This window comes from Ochotona princeps, chromosome 2 (assembly GCF_030435755.1).
Source record: "Ochotona princeps isolate mOchPri1 chromosome 2, mOchPri1.hap1, whole genome shotgun sequence".
NCBI lineage: Eukaryota > Metazoa > Chordata > Mammalia > Lagomorpha > Ochotonidae > Ochotona > Ochotona princeps.
This window is the reverse complement of record NC_080833.1, coordinates 122,494,277-122,511,854: the sequence shown is the minus strand read 5'-3', so window position 1 is coordinate 122,511,854 and position 17,578 is coordinate 122,494,277. Positions and strand designations below refer to the sequence as shown.

General features: G+C 39.7%; 1 protein-coding gene across 1 annotated transcript in view; it reads left to right on the top strand.

Moving 5' to 3' along the window:
• NME7 (NME/NM23 family member 7) overlaps positions 1-17,578 on the top strand; it is a 210,938-nt gene that overhangs the window by 119,719 nt on the left and 73,641 nt on the right. Inside the window, exon 10 of the mRNA XM_004589161.4 lies at positions 1,042-1,143. Coding sequence (XP_004589218.3) covers positions 1,042-1,143 — 102 coding nt within the window. The remainder of the gene's footprint in view (positions 1-1,041; positions 1,144-17,578) is intronic.

Sequence of the window (17,578 nt, the reverse complement as noted above, 5' to 3'; positions counted from 1 at the left end):
ACCAGTGCTGACACATTGACTGGGCACAGTCTCACACTTTCTGAGACTTGCTTTCAAGCTTTGTCAGGTTGACACGGAGCCTCTCATCACCCGGGGTTAGTTTAGCTCAGTGATTGTGCTGTGATAGCCCCCCTCCCCCGTAGACCTCACCCCTACTTGTGTCATAGGAGGGCTTTCCACTCTTCTGATAGCGGTGTAATCCTTGTTGGCCATATGTCACCTTTTTGCGTTATTGGATCTACTGCTTTCTTATTGATTTTTTTTCCCCCAAACTGAAGTGGTTTCCTTTATGCATGCTTCAAACTCTGAGCCAAAGTTTCATACCAACTTCTGGAGATCCTGTATCTTAGTGCCTGTATAGCTCCGTTTTTCTGTCCATCATTTTTTCCTGAAAATTCCAGCTCACTGACCGCACTGAGCTCAGTGAGAATGTTGAGCTGTGTTGTGCTTTGGCTGCCTGTCCTACCGTCTGGAACCTGCCTGTAGACATTAAGATGAAACACTTATTTAGCTTTCCTTGTTTGTTCCCCTTTTCTCGACAGTTGCAGTCCTTTGCCATATGGCATCCAGTGTCCAAAAGCTGGTTTCTTTTTATTTATCTTTTCTTATTTTTAAGATGTTGTGTGTGGGTGAATAAATCTGTTCCCGCTAATTCTTATTAGAGAACATATTTTTAAAAAGGTTCTTCCAGAGAAATAATTTGTAGGAATTTGTTAATTTGACATCACTGTGTTCATGGTGTGGGAGATACCTGGAATGCGAATATGCCAGAAGATAATTTAAAATAACGAAAGTTATCATCAGGTGGTAAGCGTATTACAATGATAGTAGCAGGAATGGTGACGAAGGAACATATCTGAAATATATTTTTGCGGGAAAAATGGATAAAATTTGGGACCTGCTGGCATGTGGATTACAGATAGGGAAGAAAACAAAAAACTTTTAACTGTTTAAGATCATTGAAGGAATAGTGGCAATTAAAATAAGTGTGAAAGACCATTGTATTGATTCTTTTGTGTTCTCTTATTTTATGTATCATAGGAGATGGTGACAGAAATGTATTCTGGCCCTTGTGTAGCAATGGAGATTCAACAGACTAATGCTACAAAGACATTTCGAGAATTCTGTGGCCCTGCTGATCCTGTAAGTTATTGCTAGAAATAATAACGTATTTTTGGCTATCCCTTAACTAAATAACTTGATAGGATTTATAAGTTTGGTTTGTTTATTTGTTAAAAGAGATAATATACAAGTGGCTATACTATGCAAATAACTTATGTAAAATTCCAAGAAAAATTCTACTTTATTAGCCTACGGACAATATATAATGGACAGAAGCATTTAACTGTGTTATTGTTGTTGTTGTTTCTTCTTGATAATTGTTAAAGCAACTGAACTTTTCAAGTTTTTTGACAGAAATTATGTAAGGAATTATAACAGTTGGTAAGACCTAGAGTTCGTTAAGGGAGCTTTGTTAGAAGAAGAGAGATTTGAAGGACAAATCAGAGCAATCGTAAGAAATATATCTGTGGGCAAAGACAATTATGAATCAGCAGAACTGAGGATAACATTTGAGAAAACCAGCCAGGGCAGAAGAACAATAGAGGCATTACATGTGGTTATAAAAGGGTACCAAGTCCAGTAGACTTTCAGAGAAATCATTGGTGATGCTGAAGATTTACTGGATACCAATCAAAGAATGTAGGGAAATTTTGATGGCAACTAAGTAGAACTCAGTTTTTCCCACTTTTGCCTATTTATGTTCTGAGTTCCATAATGTAGGCTAGGTTTTTGTTTCTTTGTTTTTATGATAATTAAAATTGTAAATGATCACCTGATCCAACAAAGGGTTAAATTCAAAGAAAGACATAAACTGGAAGCAAATGAGTAGACTTGTTCATTCTTTCATTTTTCTCATTTATTTAATGATTATTGTGCAAGTGATTATGAGTATAAAGCAGCCTCAAAGAGCTTAAAGGAAAGCTAGCAGACCATTTTCTGTGTACTGTGAGAGTTACACTGCTTGATATTTACAAATTCAGAGCAGAGAATCATGGCCGTCAGCTTAGCCTCGGGTCGGTGAAATGTGTCAGGAGAGACTTGTTGAATAATATAACATCTGCGATGCACTGTGGGGAATCAGTAGAGCTTAATGGGGAAGGCAAGAAATGCTATGAAGATATGAAGACTCGAAACAGCATCACTATTGGGCTGCACAAACTCTGCGTTAGAGTAAAGGAAGTGAAGTCCGAGGCAGGGAATGACAGAAAATGGGTTCCCTGGGAAGAACTGGAGCACAGAAGCTGATGACAAGCCAGGCAAGGAAAACAGATGGTGATTCGCTTTCTTTCTAGGTGTTTATTTATTGCGTATTTTCTGAGCACAGTGTGTGTGGAAGGCTAGGTCCTGTGGTTGGGGGAAATAAACAAGACTGAAATGAGTTCTTCTCCCTTAGGACTCTGCTAATCAGTGCGAAATCCCTTCAGGGTCTTGAATCGTGTCTCATTAAGCATAGTTGTTGGTTAGCCTCTCATTATATTTAAAAAAAAAACCCTCTATAGGGATTTTTACAAATTGCAGTTATTTTGATATTTACGATGTATGTGTTCTTGGAAGGTGAAATTTATGGTTTCTACTTTTGTATTGTATACATGTTTCTCTTTAAAATAGTTGCATTGCTTTTTTTTTTTTAAAGAATGACTTATTTGAAAAGCAGAGTTAAAGAGAGAGAAGAGATTGCTCAGTCTTCTATGTGCTGATTCACTCCCTAGATGGCTGCAACAGCCAGGGCCAGGCTAGACTGAAGCCAGGAGCCAGAAGTTCCCTCCAGCTCTTCCACACAGGCAGCAGCTGGATCAGATGAGGAACAGCTGGGACTGAACTAGCACCCATGTGGGATGACAGTGTCTTAGGTAGAGGCTTTACCTGATATTCCACAACTCTGGCCCTGTATTACCTTTTTTTTTTTTTTAATTTTTATATAGTTCCATCAGCTCCAAGTTTTCCCTTACCTCTTCCCAAATTTCTGGCCCCTCCCCCTGAACACCCCAGTGTTATTACAATAGCATAGTCCTTCACAGTCGTAAGTCCCTCATTCTGCTATGTAGATGTATGTTGACATTGTAGGCATGAGCAAGGCAGAGAGCCCAGCATCCTATTGTCAAGACACATTCAGCAGTTTCATTGGGATTCCATCTTTGATTTGGAAGTAGAGGTGCACACTGCATTGTATCCTCTCATCTGTATGTGATAGTCTGTACTACAAAGTTACTATACATCCTCTTAAATGAAAAGCTGCAAAACCAAATCAACAGCAGAGAGAAACCGCAGAAAATTTACAACAATGTGAAGTTAAATAACATGCTACTGAGTAACCAATGTGTCACTGAAGAAATGAAAAAGAAAATCAACAACCTTTCAGAAGCAAATGATGTTATTGTGTGACCCATGAGTCAGTGAGGAAATAAGAAAAACAAAATCTTATTTTTTGAATGAGTGGAAATACAAGCAAAAATATTAAAATCCCTTGGGATAAAGCAAAAACAGTATTGAAACGGTTATTGATCTCTATTTTGCATGTCTTATGTAAGAGAGAATCTATGATATTTGTCCTTTTGGGATTGACTTGAATTACTTTAATAGAATGAAGAATGTTTTCTTTTTATTATAAAAACTGAAAGTTGATTGGGCTTTATAGTAAGAGGTATATGTTTATTAGCACTGACCCTGGCTTTCAGTCACAATTACATAAAGTTTCATAAAGTTTCATAAAGTTACATAAAGTTTCTCAGTGCAGGTGGAGGATGTTAAGACTTACCATCTGCCTCTGACTGTTATTTTGAAATGAAAAGAAATGTCATAGCAGTTACAATCACCATGAACTTCAAGAACAGCAAGGTAGTTCTTCCTGATTGGTCTCAGACTTCTTTTGGTTCATTTTGTTATCTTCTGTTCCTCCCCACCCCCGCCATAAATCGAATGTTTACTTCATGCATACTCTGATGATCAAATCCATTGCTTCTCTCTGAAAAATGCATGTTGAAATGCTGTCAAGGGATACATTTGCTAACTAGTAATAATTTCACCTTAAACTGCTAGAAGTACCAAGCTATTTTCACGTTATCTTAAAATGATTTAGAAATTAATTTCTTCCATGCCTAGTCATCCCCCTACCTAAATAAAAACCCAGTTGTAATACAAATGAATTAATTATTGCTTGCAAGACTACCGGGTACATAATGGTCATGTAGCTAATATGTTATAATTCAACGGAATGACTTTATGCTACATACACTTAGTGCCTGATAATAACGCATTGTTTAAGTGTGTTTTGCAAGTTAAAATGATTCTGATATGTTCTTTATTTCTAAGACACACCACTATTTTATAAGTTGCTTCAAAAGAATATTCAGTCCACTGAAGACCATTAGATCAACTTGGAACTATACTGTTGCAGTGACATCATTTCATCATTGATGTCTCTGCTGTTGGCACATCCTTCATTTTTATGTTCTGCTACTTGGAAGAAAACACTCATTGTGTATGAACAAAATGTCTTTCAGTCTCTCTAGAAGTGGTAACAAAAGAGAAAAGTGGTGCGCAGGGTTCCACGTTAGAGTGTGGAGAAACACTAGAATTTCAGCTTGATTTAACTCCCTAAAATGCAAAAAAAAAAAAAAAAAGTGTAGCTTTTAGTAAAGCATAATGTCTTGATTGTCAGAAGTAAATTTACATAGTATGTTATATATGTGTGTGTGTGTGTAAATATGTATATTTGGTTATAATTACATTTTTACTGTCAAGAGTGTTAGAATTATGTTGATGACCACTGCGTACAATGGGGGAAATTTCACAAGTCTCTACGACTAGAGTTACATTCACTCAACATTCTGTGATCAACAGAAAATAAATCCACCTAGGCGGAAAACTTATTTCATATCTGCCTCTGTAACAGATTTGCATTGCACCTGCTGAAGAATCCCACTGTTAAATTAGCAGTCTTCTTGGGCCATTAGAAAACTCAAAGTCACCAAAGCAAGAATATTGTCTGAAAAATATTGTGCAGAATACACTAGTTCTTAGACAATTGGGCTTGATAAACCGAAATAATGCAACATAGATACATTTTACTTTTCTCAAAACATGTACCTAAAATATTTTTATAACTCATCATTATTTAAAGTGCAAAGGGTATTTTTGAGGAGATTACGGTTTTTGCAGTGAATATACATACTCACCTGCTCTCATGTGTTTCAACTCATCATTGAGTAGAAAGTTTTCATAAACAAAGGGTAACTCTTCAAATTTTAACAAAGTACTACCTTCATTTGGTTGTCAAAATATTTTTTTTGTCTTTTATCAAGTAGGCTTTACCAGTCTTAAGATGAAAGCAGAAGTATCATATTATGATAGGAACACAGGTGTTTTCACCCTGTGTGCAGAATCCTAGCAACTGACGTCTGTTCTGTCTGTTGTCTGGCTGACATCTGGTCCAGATCTTTCTTCCCTGGAGTTATTGAAGCCCTTAGCATGCTCAGCTTGACCAAAGACGACCTTTTCTGTCATTCGTCTTTCATCATTCTCTCTTATATACGTTTATTCCACAGATGACATCCCGAAGAGAGCCACTTCTGAAAACGTAATCCCTAGCATGGTGGGGTCTTGTCAGCGTCTCCCTGCCCTCTGGGTCTCTTGATTCTTGGCGTAGTTCACATCTGGTTTCAGTGAGACCTCCAGGCTTTGGAGGTGCTGCCCTTCCTTTTCTAACTTTTTTTTAAAAAGATCTATTTTTGTTGGAAAGTCAGATATACAGAGAGGAGGAGAGACAGAGAGAAAGATCTTCTGTCCGTTGGTTCGCTCCCCAAGCAGAAGCAATGGCTGGAGCTGACTTGATCCAAAGCCAAGAGCCCAGAACCTCTTCTAGGTCTCCCACATGGGTGCAGGCTCCCAAGGCTTTGGGGCCATCCTCCACTGTTTCCCAGGCCACAGGCAGGGAGCTGGATGGGAAACAGGGCTGCCGGGATTAGAACTGGTGCCCATATGGGATCCTGGCGCTTGTAAGACAAAAGGACCTAAGCCGCTTGACTATCACGCCAGGCCCACCTTTTCTAACTTTTAATCCCACTTTCTGACTTCTTTGTCCAGTCTACCTGGACTCCATTTTCCATCTGTTTCTTCATGCCTCATTTTTGGAATTTGTACTCACTTGAGAGTCTAAGAAGACAGAAACAGAGAGGGAGAAATACAAGCTGAGAAGAGTTTCCATCTGCTGACTTACCCGCCAAATGCTCACAGCACCTGTGAAGAGGCCGCACCAAAGCTGGGAGCGAGGAGCTCAGTCCATGTCTCTCTTAGGCCAACACCTGCTGCCTCCCCAGCACCTTACCAGGAAGCTCCATTAGAAAGCCCAGTCAGGAGTCAGACCTAGGCAGCATAATTAGGTGTGCCAGCATCCCTAGAGGTTGCTTAAGCTATTGTACCACTGCTACATTAGTGATTACAGTTTGTAGAGGTGGACCCGGTGCATGACTTGACCTTACAAAGATTACCATGTGTACTTTGTAGCTATTAGAAATGAGATTGCATACCCAGCATGGTAACCTTGCGGCTGAAGTCCTCACATTGCACGTGCCAGGATCCCATATGGGCACTGGTTCTAATCCCGGCAGCCCCACTTCGCATCCAGTCCCCTGCCTGTGGCCTGGGAAAGCAGTCGAGGATGACCCCAAAGCCCTGGGACCCTGCACCCACGTGGGAGACCCGGAAGAGGTTCCAGACTCTTGGTTTTGGATCAGCTCAGCTCCGACCGTTGCTTCTGCTTAGGGAGCAAATCAATGGATGGAAGATTTTCCTCTCTGTCTCTCCTCCTCTCTGTATATCTGACTTTCAATAAAAATAAATATTTTTTAAAAATGAGATTGCTTTCTTGTTTTCTTTTTCAGATAATTTGCTATTGGTGTACACGGATAATTTTGAATTTTCTGTTACCTATTTATCCTGCAAGTTTGCTGAATTCATTTATAAATTCTAACAGTTTTTGTGTAGTCTTTATATGGGTGTATGCATGTTTGCACATATATGCACATGTATGTATATGTATAGCATATACAGCTGAAAATATGCATAGGCATATATAGATCTAGACATATAGACAGATGCATGCATGTGTGTCTATATAATTTCATCATCTACCGATTGTGAAAGTATGATCTTATCCTTTTCAATTTGGATGCCCTTTGTTTTTTCCTCTGGTTTAATTGCTCTAACTAGTATATCCAGTAAGTTACAAAACAGAACTTGTGAAAGTGCACATCCTTGTTTTGTTCCAGATCTTAGATGAAAAGCCTCTCTGTTTCCTCTTTCAATATGATATCAGTTGTTGCTTTGTTACATAGGAGCATTGTGACTAGTATGTTCAGAATACTCTAGGGGCCAGTGAGATGGCTCAGCTGGCTAACTTTCCTGCTGTGAGTGCTGGGCACCAATTCCTGCATCGGCTGTTCTGGCTGCATTCTAGCTCCCCTCTCACGGCCTAGGAAAGCAGCAGAGGATGGCCCAAAGCCTTGGAACACTGGACCTGCATGGGAGACCTGGAAGAAGCTCCAGCTATTGCAAGCCTTTTGGGGGAGTGAACCAGCAGTTGAAGATCTTCCCGTCTGTAAATCTGCCTTTCCAAAGTTGATACAAGGAAGGTTAAAGGGAAATTCCGAGATCACTTTCCCTCATTTACCAGATTATTTTGGTTCTTATCCTTTATGAAAAGGCTCACACGTCATAACCTCAAACCCTTCCTTATATTTCAATTATGTATGTGTTTCCAACATGTGCACAGTAACATTCAGCTCCATTTGCTGTTTTGGGAGATGAGTCACTATTTAATACCCTGCCTAGTAAATACATTCTAATTCAAGGGTAACAATTATTTTGAGATGAATCTGAGTAGCTGAAGCTTAGCTATAGTTTATTTTTATGGGAAATGCAATAATAACATGAAGTGTTAGACTGATCAACTGTACCAGCTTGCCTGGCATTGAAGAATTTCTCAGGATGCTGACCTTTCGGTAAAAGCCTGTGACAATCCTAGGTGAAGCAGGGGCGGTGTTTGGTTATTCTAAGCAGTATACAACATTAATGCTTTTCCTCAGCAAAACTCCAGTAACGGAAAGTCCTGACTTATTCTCACCTGTGGGTATATGTCTGTTATGCAATGGTAACAGTCATGTACTGAGTTAGCACAAAGGATATGGATTCATGCTATACTTACCAATATAGTGAAATGAAACACAGTATAGAAGTTGTTTTTCATTCTAATTCTGTACCCTAGAAATAAGGATTCTTCCATATCTCTTGTCTACTTTCATCCATGTAAAGCTTATCTAATCATCCACTAGAGATAAACAGAAGGACAATCTAAGTGTAGTGGCCAACAATATGTGACTACTTCTCACCATGTGTATTGTGACTGTCCTAGCCCAGGTTACATCGTTTGCACCTGAATCACAACTTCTGTTTCTGTCTTCCTTTAAATGGATGTTTGATTAACTTATACAAGCTCAGAAATATAGTTAATCTGCACCCACCCAGATCCAGTGAATGTCGGATAAGTTTAATTTTTCATCAGTTTTTCATTTACTCTCTCACTTACCCTTGAATTAGAATTTATTTGCTAGGCAGGGTATTAAATAGTGACTCATCTCCCAAAACAGCAAATGGAGCTGAATGTTACAGCCAGAGCTGAGCTGATCCGAAAACAGGATCTTCTCCTGCACATCAATGCAGGGTGCCAAAGCTTTGCGCCATCCTCATCAGCCTTCCCAGGCCACAGGCAGGGAGCTGGATAAAAGTCGAGCAGCCAGGATACAAACCGGTGGTCTTATGAGATCCTGGCACATGTAAGGGTAGGACTTGGCTACCACATTGGGCACAAAAGACAATCTTAAAAAACAACAGCAAAGAGAAATAGTGTATAAATATTACTTCTTTTTGATTGAGATCACATCGAATCTGTAAATTTTTCTGTAGTATAGATTTTTTATTGTATTCTACGAATCTATGATCATGGAGGATTTTTCTATTTTTTGGTATTTTCTTCTACTTCTTTCTTTAAAGGTTTTTTTAAATCTTCATAGAGTTTCTTACACATCCTTGACTACATTTATTCCAAGGTATTTAAACCTTTTTTGTACCTATTTTGAGTTGAAATTATCTTATGGTTTCTTTTTCAGCTGTGGAATTGTTTGTCTGTGTCAAGACCTTTGGTTTTTGTGCATTGATTCAATATGTGGCAACTTTACCAAACTCTCTTATGAGTTCCAGCAGTCTCTTCGCAGATCCTTTTGTTTCCCCCATGTAAAGGAACATGCCATCTGTAAGCTGAAATATCTTGAGTTGCCCGTTGCCAGCTTGTGTCCCTCTGATATCTTTTGGTTGTCTGCAGTTCCAGTCATGTTTTGTTTGAATCTCCAGTGTTTCCACTGTAAAATTATGTCATCTGCAGGCAGAGACAATGGTAGCTTTGTTCTGTAAAGTCACTGCAAATGCTCAAGTCCAGAAACCTCAGCTAGAGCCCCACAGGGAAAAGCAATGGGAGATGCCTCTACTCCCAACACATGTATTAATGAAGTAATCAGTTGTTTTCGTGTCCAATTCAGTTTAAAGACAAACGTAAATATATATTTCTGCTCATGTAGCATTAAGCTCTTGGCCAGCATCACTGTAACTCATGCCTAAATAATTCTGAGATTACATATATATTTTCTCTGAATGATACATCAGAATATTCTTGCATTTAGTACTCCAGACAGTGCTTCAACATCGTGGTGGGAGGTCATTTTAAATAGAGCAGTTATGAACAAAAACAATCACAAAAATGTGTCACAAAATAGACTGTAAGACTTCAGTTTTAAACATGAGAATTGAAACAAGAGGGCCAAATGTAAGATTGTTTAAGCCCAGTGCGTTAGACTAGTAGCTAAAGTCCTCACCTTGCACACACCAGGATCCCAGATGGGCACCAGTTCTAATCCCGGTGGCCCCACTCTCTTCCAGCTCCCTTCATGTAGCCAGGGAAAGCAGTCAAGGATGGCCCAAAGCCTTGGGACCCTGCACCTGCGTGGGAGATTCGGAAGAGGTGCCGTGCTCCTGGCTTCAGATCCGCCCAGCCCTGGCCATTGCGGCCACTTGGGGAGTGAATCATTGGATGGAAGATCTTCCTCTCTGTCACTCCTCCTCTCTGGAATATCTGACTTTGCAATTAAAAAGTAAATAAATATTTTACAAATGTAGGATTGTTCAGCTTCAAACAGCATCTTGCACATTGGATAACCTAATTTTTTGTTTTGTCCATACATATCTACCAATAACAGAATGTAGCTATTGATTTAGGACTTTTCAAATAAATTTTAGCAATTATGTGAAATCACAGACATGAAATCCATGAGCAGTGATGATTAATCATATTTTCTACATTTATAGTAATGTAGAAAATTATTATTTGAAACTAATATGAAAAATAAATAATGTTTGCCTAATAAAATTTCTCTTGTAAGATAATACATGTAAGTAGTTTAATACAGTTAGCTTGAGATGTAAAAAAATGTGTATATATACTAGAAAAACTTAAATCTCAGTATAGGTATTTGTCTTGGATTTCTTTGGGCTTTGTTGTTAAGCAACATTCAATCCAAGAAATTGTCAAAAATAATGACTTCATGAACATAAAAATATTGTGACTTAATAGAATAACAATAGCAATTAATATTAAAGTTTAATATTCTATGAGAAATAAAGTTTTACTTAACTATAATATTACTGAGTCAACAACAATATTTTCCTTAGAAGACAGAAGGTTAAATTTACATTTGTAAGTTGAAGATTTTACATACTTTTTCTGTAATGTGTGGATTGTACAAGTTAATTGAGAGTGGAAACATCTCTCTCATTACTGTTGTTACAGTCATTGAGCAGGAAGCCTAAGATTCAGAACTGGACATTGCTGCTTCCAAGTTCACACCTGTAAGCATTACATGATTATTACATGTCTGTTAGATCTGATCATAGCATCACCAGCACATGACTCTTCACACCTAAGCACAAAAATAGTTGCTGTAAGTTTTAAAACTAGAGTGTGAATGAGCTTTTCCTGGCTGATTTAGCTGGAAGCTAATCCCAAAACAACATAATAAATGACAATACATGAATCATAATTATTTATATTATGAATAGAAAAACAGCAAGGCAATATATATGTAACTAATGGATACAGAAATCTTTAAGGTGAATCTGGATATGACAGAAACATTTTTGTAAAAGAATTAACCATAGCACTCATTATTCATCGTGTTTTTGTATCATATAGTTCACAAATATGATAAATCTATATGCTCTTACCCAGTCTTTTAAATCATACAATATACCAAATGCTGCCTATGTGGTATTTGTAGTCTAGTGAGGATTATTCTGAATAAACACATGATTATACAAATATATATATGTATAAAAGTATACATATATACACAACTATGTGTACACATTATATGCATCAACTATGTTTACAGCATTGAAAGTGGTAATCATGCAAGAGCCTTGATGGAAAAGTTTTTGAGGCTGTTCATTTTGTTTTCTTTTTAAGGGATGTGGTGGTAGCTTGAACATAATGAGCTCTTATTCAGCTCCATCAATATTAATTTTAACGTTTTGAAGTTATTTTTAACTCATTTTGTAAAAACAACAAAAAAATGCTGTATTTCACCCTGCTGGACCAGCAGATGTTGCTTTTTTATTATTGTGCCTTGGAAATTCAAAAGTGGGTGGAATTATTTGATTAAAATCCAAAAACTGATGGACTATGGAAACACATTCTTTAAAACCTTACAGGATTGAAATCTAGTACATTTTTTCCCCAGCAGATACATTTCTGGATATCCTTTTATTTTATTTATCTGCTGTACGATATGATCCCCACTTTTAAGGATTATACTTAGAATCTGTCTGGAACTATTCCAATTTTGGACCTGTTAAGCCTTCCTCTTCATTACCGTATTTCGCTAGCAGGAATTGTGGTCCTTAGCAAGAGGTCCTGCTAAGTACTGCACAGAATGCGAATATGGTGTTTCATCATCTGTGTTGTGATCTGTCCAGCTTCAGAGCTACAGAAATGATCTGAGTGGGAAGATACATTCCTTCTCTTGAGTGAGTCATGAGTATATTTATTCAGCTATAACTGTATTCGTAGATTTCTGCTGGGAAATTTTCTTTAGTTCTTTCATTTTCATTTTAAGATTTAGTGTTTTGGGTCCAACACAGTAGCCTAGTGGCTAAAGTCCTCGCCTTGCATGCATCAGGATTCCACATGGGTGCTGGTTCGTGTCCTGGCTGCTCCGTTTCCCATCCAGCTCCCTGCTTGTGACCTGGGAAAATAGTCAAGGACGGCCCAGAACCTTAAGACCCTGCATGCATGTGGGAGACCGAAGAGAAGCTCCTGGCTCCTGGCTTTGTATCGGCTCAGCTCTGGCTGTTGCAGCCCCCTGGGGAATGAACGAGAGCATAGATCTTCCTCTCTGTCTTTCCTTCTCTCTGTAAATCTGCCTTTCCTATACAAGTACATAAATCTTAAAAACATAAGAAAGATTTATGTGTTTATTTGAAAATCAGGTTTACAGAGAAAGAAGGGAACACAAAGACGAAGATCTTCCACCTGCTGGCTCACTTTCCAGCTGGCCACTGTTGCCCTGGAGAACAAGGCCAAATGCAGCAGCCAGGTATTTCCTCCCTCTGGTCCCTGGGTGGGTGGCGTGGAGCCAGACACCTGGACCATCCTCTGCTGCATTACCCCCAGCCGTTGGCAGGGAGCTGGATGGGAAGTGGAGCAGCTGGGATACAAATGGCACCCTATTGGGTGTAACTGTCACGGGCAGCTTTACCCCACTTTAAACTCCTTTTAAACTCCTTCTAAATGTCTTTCCGTGTTGCAGATTCATATGCACAATAAAAATTTACTCTCAGCTTTTTTTTTTCATCTGACTCATTCATTCATTCAACTAACCAACCCATCAACCACCAGCCATCGATTTACAAACCTTCGAAGCATCAGGCATTGAAGGTACTGGCAATAAGAAAATGAACAACAGTTTCCCTGACCCAGATGAATTTATGTCATGATAGAAAGAATTGTGTAATCAATATTTATGATAGAATCCTATTGCCATGATACATGTATGTATTACCTGAAACAAGTTTGTGATCAAATCAGATTAAGGGATACTGCATTTAATGAAGTAAATTTCTCTGCTGCTAAACTCTAGACTATTTTAAATACGGACACACATTGTGAATCTGCAAAAAGGGCATCTGGCATGAAGTATTTTTCCTTGCCAAAAGACAGAGCTGACAACCAGGATAAAAAGAAATTCCTAACCATAACTCTTACTAAGCTCCTCGCAGGGACCTTGATGAGAGCATAAAGAACTCTGAAGCACAGCTTTGCTTCTTGGGGAAGAATGAAAGATAAACACAACACAAATCTGTATTTCAAAACTTTATCTTCTTCTCACCCTTCCCACCAAACCCCACCCCACGACCAACACTGAAGCATGTGTTTGCACCAAAGTGGAGGCTTCTGTGTTTTCTTGCTTTTGAATGTCACATCAGCGTTAGTAAATCTTTGTGCTGTTGTTCAAATTTGCCAGATACACTAAAACTCACAACAGTTAAGTTTTCAGGCCTTTTGCCTATGTAGATATAGGAATTTGCAGAAATCGTCTTGGAGTGTAGCTGATATATCTTCTCTCTCGAGTGCATGAGACTGACCCTAGAGCACATCTTCTTATCCTGATGTGTACACATCACAAAAATGTAAAGGACTAGAACCAGGGGTGTCAAAGCCAGTGGTGTACACAGCAGAGTAAACCAGAGCCTGTGATGCTAGGATCCCATATGGGAACTAGTGAGGTGCTCGGTTGCTCCACAACATTGCCAGTGTTCCCAGTAGAGCAGCTGAAAATGACCTAAATACTTGGGCTCCTGACCCATGTGGGAGACCCAGGTAGAGTCCCAGGCTCCTGCTTTCACTTGGCCCAACCCTAGCCATCGTGGTGCATTTGGAGAGTAAACCAGCAAATGGAAAATCTCTTTCTCTCTTCCTCGGTCTCTCCCTTTCTATCTTTTTGTCACTCTGCCATTTCAGATAAGTAAATAACTCTCAAAAAAATTCAAGAGTCTCTCAAATTGAAATACAAAAAGTGTTTATTTTCTTTATTACCTAACTGAAGATTAGCATTCCATGAATATAAGCAACAAATCAGCAATTAATTTCTTTTTTAAAGATTTATTTATTTTTATTGGAAAGGCAAATATACAGCAAGAAGGAGATACAGAGAGAAAGATCTTCCATCTACTGATTCACTCCCCAATTGACTGCAATGTCTAGAACTGAGCTGATCTGAAGCCAGGAGCTAAAAGCTTCTTTTGGGTCTCTGATGTGGGTGCAGGTGCCAAGGCTTTGGGCCATCTCGACTGCTGTCCCAGGTCACAAGCAGGGAGCTGGATGGGAAGTGCAGCAGCTGGAATATGAACTGGTGCCCATATGGGATCCTGGTGCATGCAAGGCAAGGACTTTAGCCACTGGGCTATCTCACCAGGCCCCAGCATTGAATTTTTAACCAGTTATTAAATTAACAGATAGGTGTTAGCAAACATACACATTGTATTACTCATATCACAAGAACATTATAAAAAATTTTGATTATTGACCTTTACAGCAATTAAGTTCCTTGGCAGTCCTGTATGTGTTATGCATTAAAATATGTTATTATGAATAAAGTTTCGCAGGTTTCAAAAGACTACCAAAACAGGTCCACATCAGAAGGCAAAACTAAGAAGCTTTGTTCTCAAGGAATCTGTATTACATGGCCAAGTGGGGGTCTCTGGAGTTAGGGACAAAGCAGCTTCTTCCTCATGATTCCTTTGCCTTTCATTGAGCCTTCCTGCACGCTCGCTGTTATCTCTCTGAGGTGTTCCTCTCTGGACAACTTGTAGCTCATTCTTCTTCTTTGCTTTTTCAGTATCTGCCCCAACTTCCATATAGATGTTTGGGTGAATTCGTTCACTCATCAAGTATTTTGTGAAGATCTATGGCACAGTAAATACTGTTGTAGTTATCGGAGATGTAGCACTGAAGAGAACAGACAGTAAACCTTGCCCTCCTGGCAGTTTTCCTGGAGCGAGGGGAAAAAGATTGTGGACAGGATAAGTAGAACACAAAGTAGGTATGCTGAAGGATGTTGTATGACGTGGGAAAAATTGCGCAGGAAAGGGAAGTAGAGATTTTCAGGAATAAAGGGGTCTTATAGTTTTTCAATGGGACGGGCATGGAATGCCACACTGCAAGGGGTCACATGACTTGGAAACCTGAGGGTCAGAGTTTCTTTCTAATATGCAGGGAATGGCTGGAGTATAGCTGGCATACTGAAAGAAGCTAGGAGGCCCGTGTGGTGGCATTAGAGTGAGTGTGAAGATAACAGGAGGCGGTAGGGTCAAGGAAATGCCCAACAGATGTACAAAGTATGAGTGGCATTTTCAGAGGAAGGAGTGCTGACATCTCTGGAGGGCAGAGCTTTCACAAAGGAACGTGACACGTGAAGCTAGATGAGCCCGAAAGAAGAGAGAGACGTCCTACATGCTACCCAGCCATTGTCAGCTGTCCAGGCTGATCAGAAGCCTGTGATGGGGCCCTGCAGCGTGGCCTAGCGGCTAAAGTCCTCGCCTTGAATGCGCCGGGATCCCATATGGGCACCGGTTCTAATCCCGGCAGCTCCACTTTCCGTCCAGCTCCCTGCCTGAGGCCTGCGAAGGCAGTCGAGGACGGCCCAATGCATTGGGACCCTGCACCCGCGTGGGAGACCTGGAAGAGGTTCCAGGTTCCCGGCATCGGATCGGCGCAGCACCAGCCCGTTGCGGCTCACTTGGGGAGTGAATCATCGGATGGAAGATCTTCCTCTCTGTCTCTCCTCTCTGTATATCTGACTTTGTAATAAAAATAAATAAATCTTTTAAAAAAAAGAAGCCTGTGATGGTGCCGCACTGTTGGAAGAGTGAGCATTCCATGCCTTCACCAAACTTTGGCTGTGTGCACTACTTTGGTGTTTGAGCAAGAACTTTGAGCAATGTTTTGTGCCTCTGAGAGTCCTGATGAGTTGGTCCTAGTTTGGAAACAAACAGTTAATTTCTGGAGAAAAATTTTCTATATGCTGAAATGAGGATCTGTGCGTCCAAAGAAGGAAGAGTGTCACATAGATACAGTTTATTTTGAGATGTTAGATGAAGTCAAATCGTAGGTTTGTAAGACTAAAGAAGTATCAAGGGCGATAGGGAGACTGTAAGGAAGGCCAGACTGGGGATTTTGTTATTTAAGCCCAAACAAGTGGCTGGAGGCTACTGATAGAATTGCAACATTATAGGATCAATGTAAGAGGTTCGTGTTCATGTGTACGATGACTTCGGTAAAACTGTGGAAGGAGAGGCAGCCAGTCCCATGAGGCAATGCATTAGAGAGATTGGAAGGAGGTATTTACAGGCCCAAATCCCAAAACTGCCAAACTCAGAAACACTTTATTTGGGATTTTAGGAATTACAGTTCAGTCATAGGTTCAGTTAGCTTTAAATGTGAGAGCTAATATTGAATGTTGAAGATTAAAAAATATGAATACTCAGAGCCATAAAAGATAAAGGAAAAATTATAAACAAAATAGAAATGTCCATAGAACTATAGTCCAGTGGCCCATTGATATGCTTCATGAGCCTCTTTGTGCAATAAAATTGCTAGATCATTCTGGCTTTTCTAGATGACTATGGTCAAAGGCTGGATGGGCCAAGTTCACATTATCAGGCAACAGCCCGAATTGCGTCTAAGTCCTGTTCCTTTATTGGCATTTCGACTCCCTTTTGAAAAACTCCTGAAATGATGCCTTCCTTGTTTTCACAGGAGAGCATTATTTCGGTCTTATTTAACCTTTGTGAGCCTGTGTCATCATCTCCTGAGCCTCACTGAGTTACTAAATGCAACAAATAAAAACATGCCTGTACAATGCTTGACATGATGTCTGAAACATAATAAATCCTGAATAAATATCTGCCCATTAATGAGGGGGAAATTGTAAGCCATTTCTGTTGCTGCTGCTACACTCTCCAGGACTGCCACCTCTTCTGTGTCCCTTGCCAACAGAGTCCCCCACCCACTTTTTATATTATGGTCCTCCCTGAGTTCTATTTTCAGCACTTTTTGATTTTCTTGTCTGTCCTCCTTTGGTAATCTACCCTTCCTGAGTGTAGGAAACACCAGTATACTTCTCACTCTCCAGTCTGCTTTTCCAGTCCAGGATCTGAAGCACCAGATCCACATCTGTACCAGTAACTGTTGATGATTGTCAGTAACTCCGCAAGAGCCAGCTTGCCAGTCTTTCAAATTTGGATAATGCCAAGACATGCTTCCTTAAAGAAAAAAAAAAAAGAGAGAGAGAAAAGGAAGGAAGGAAGAAAGGCAGGCAGGCAGGAAGGAATAAAGAGAGCGAGAGAAAGAGAAGAA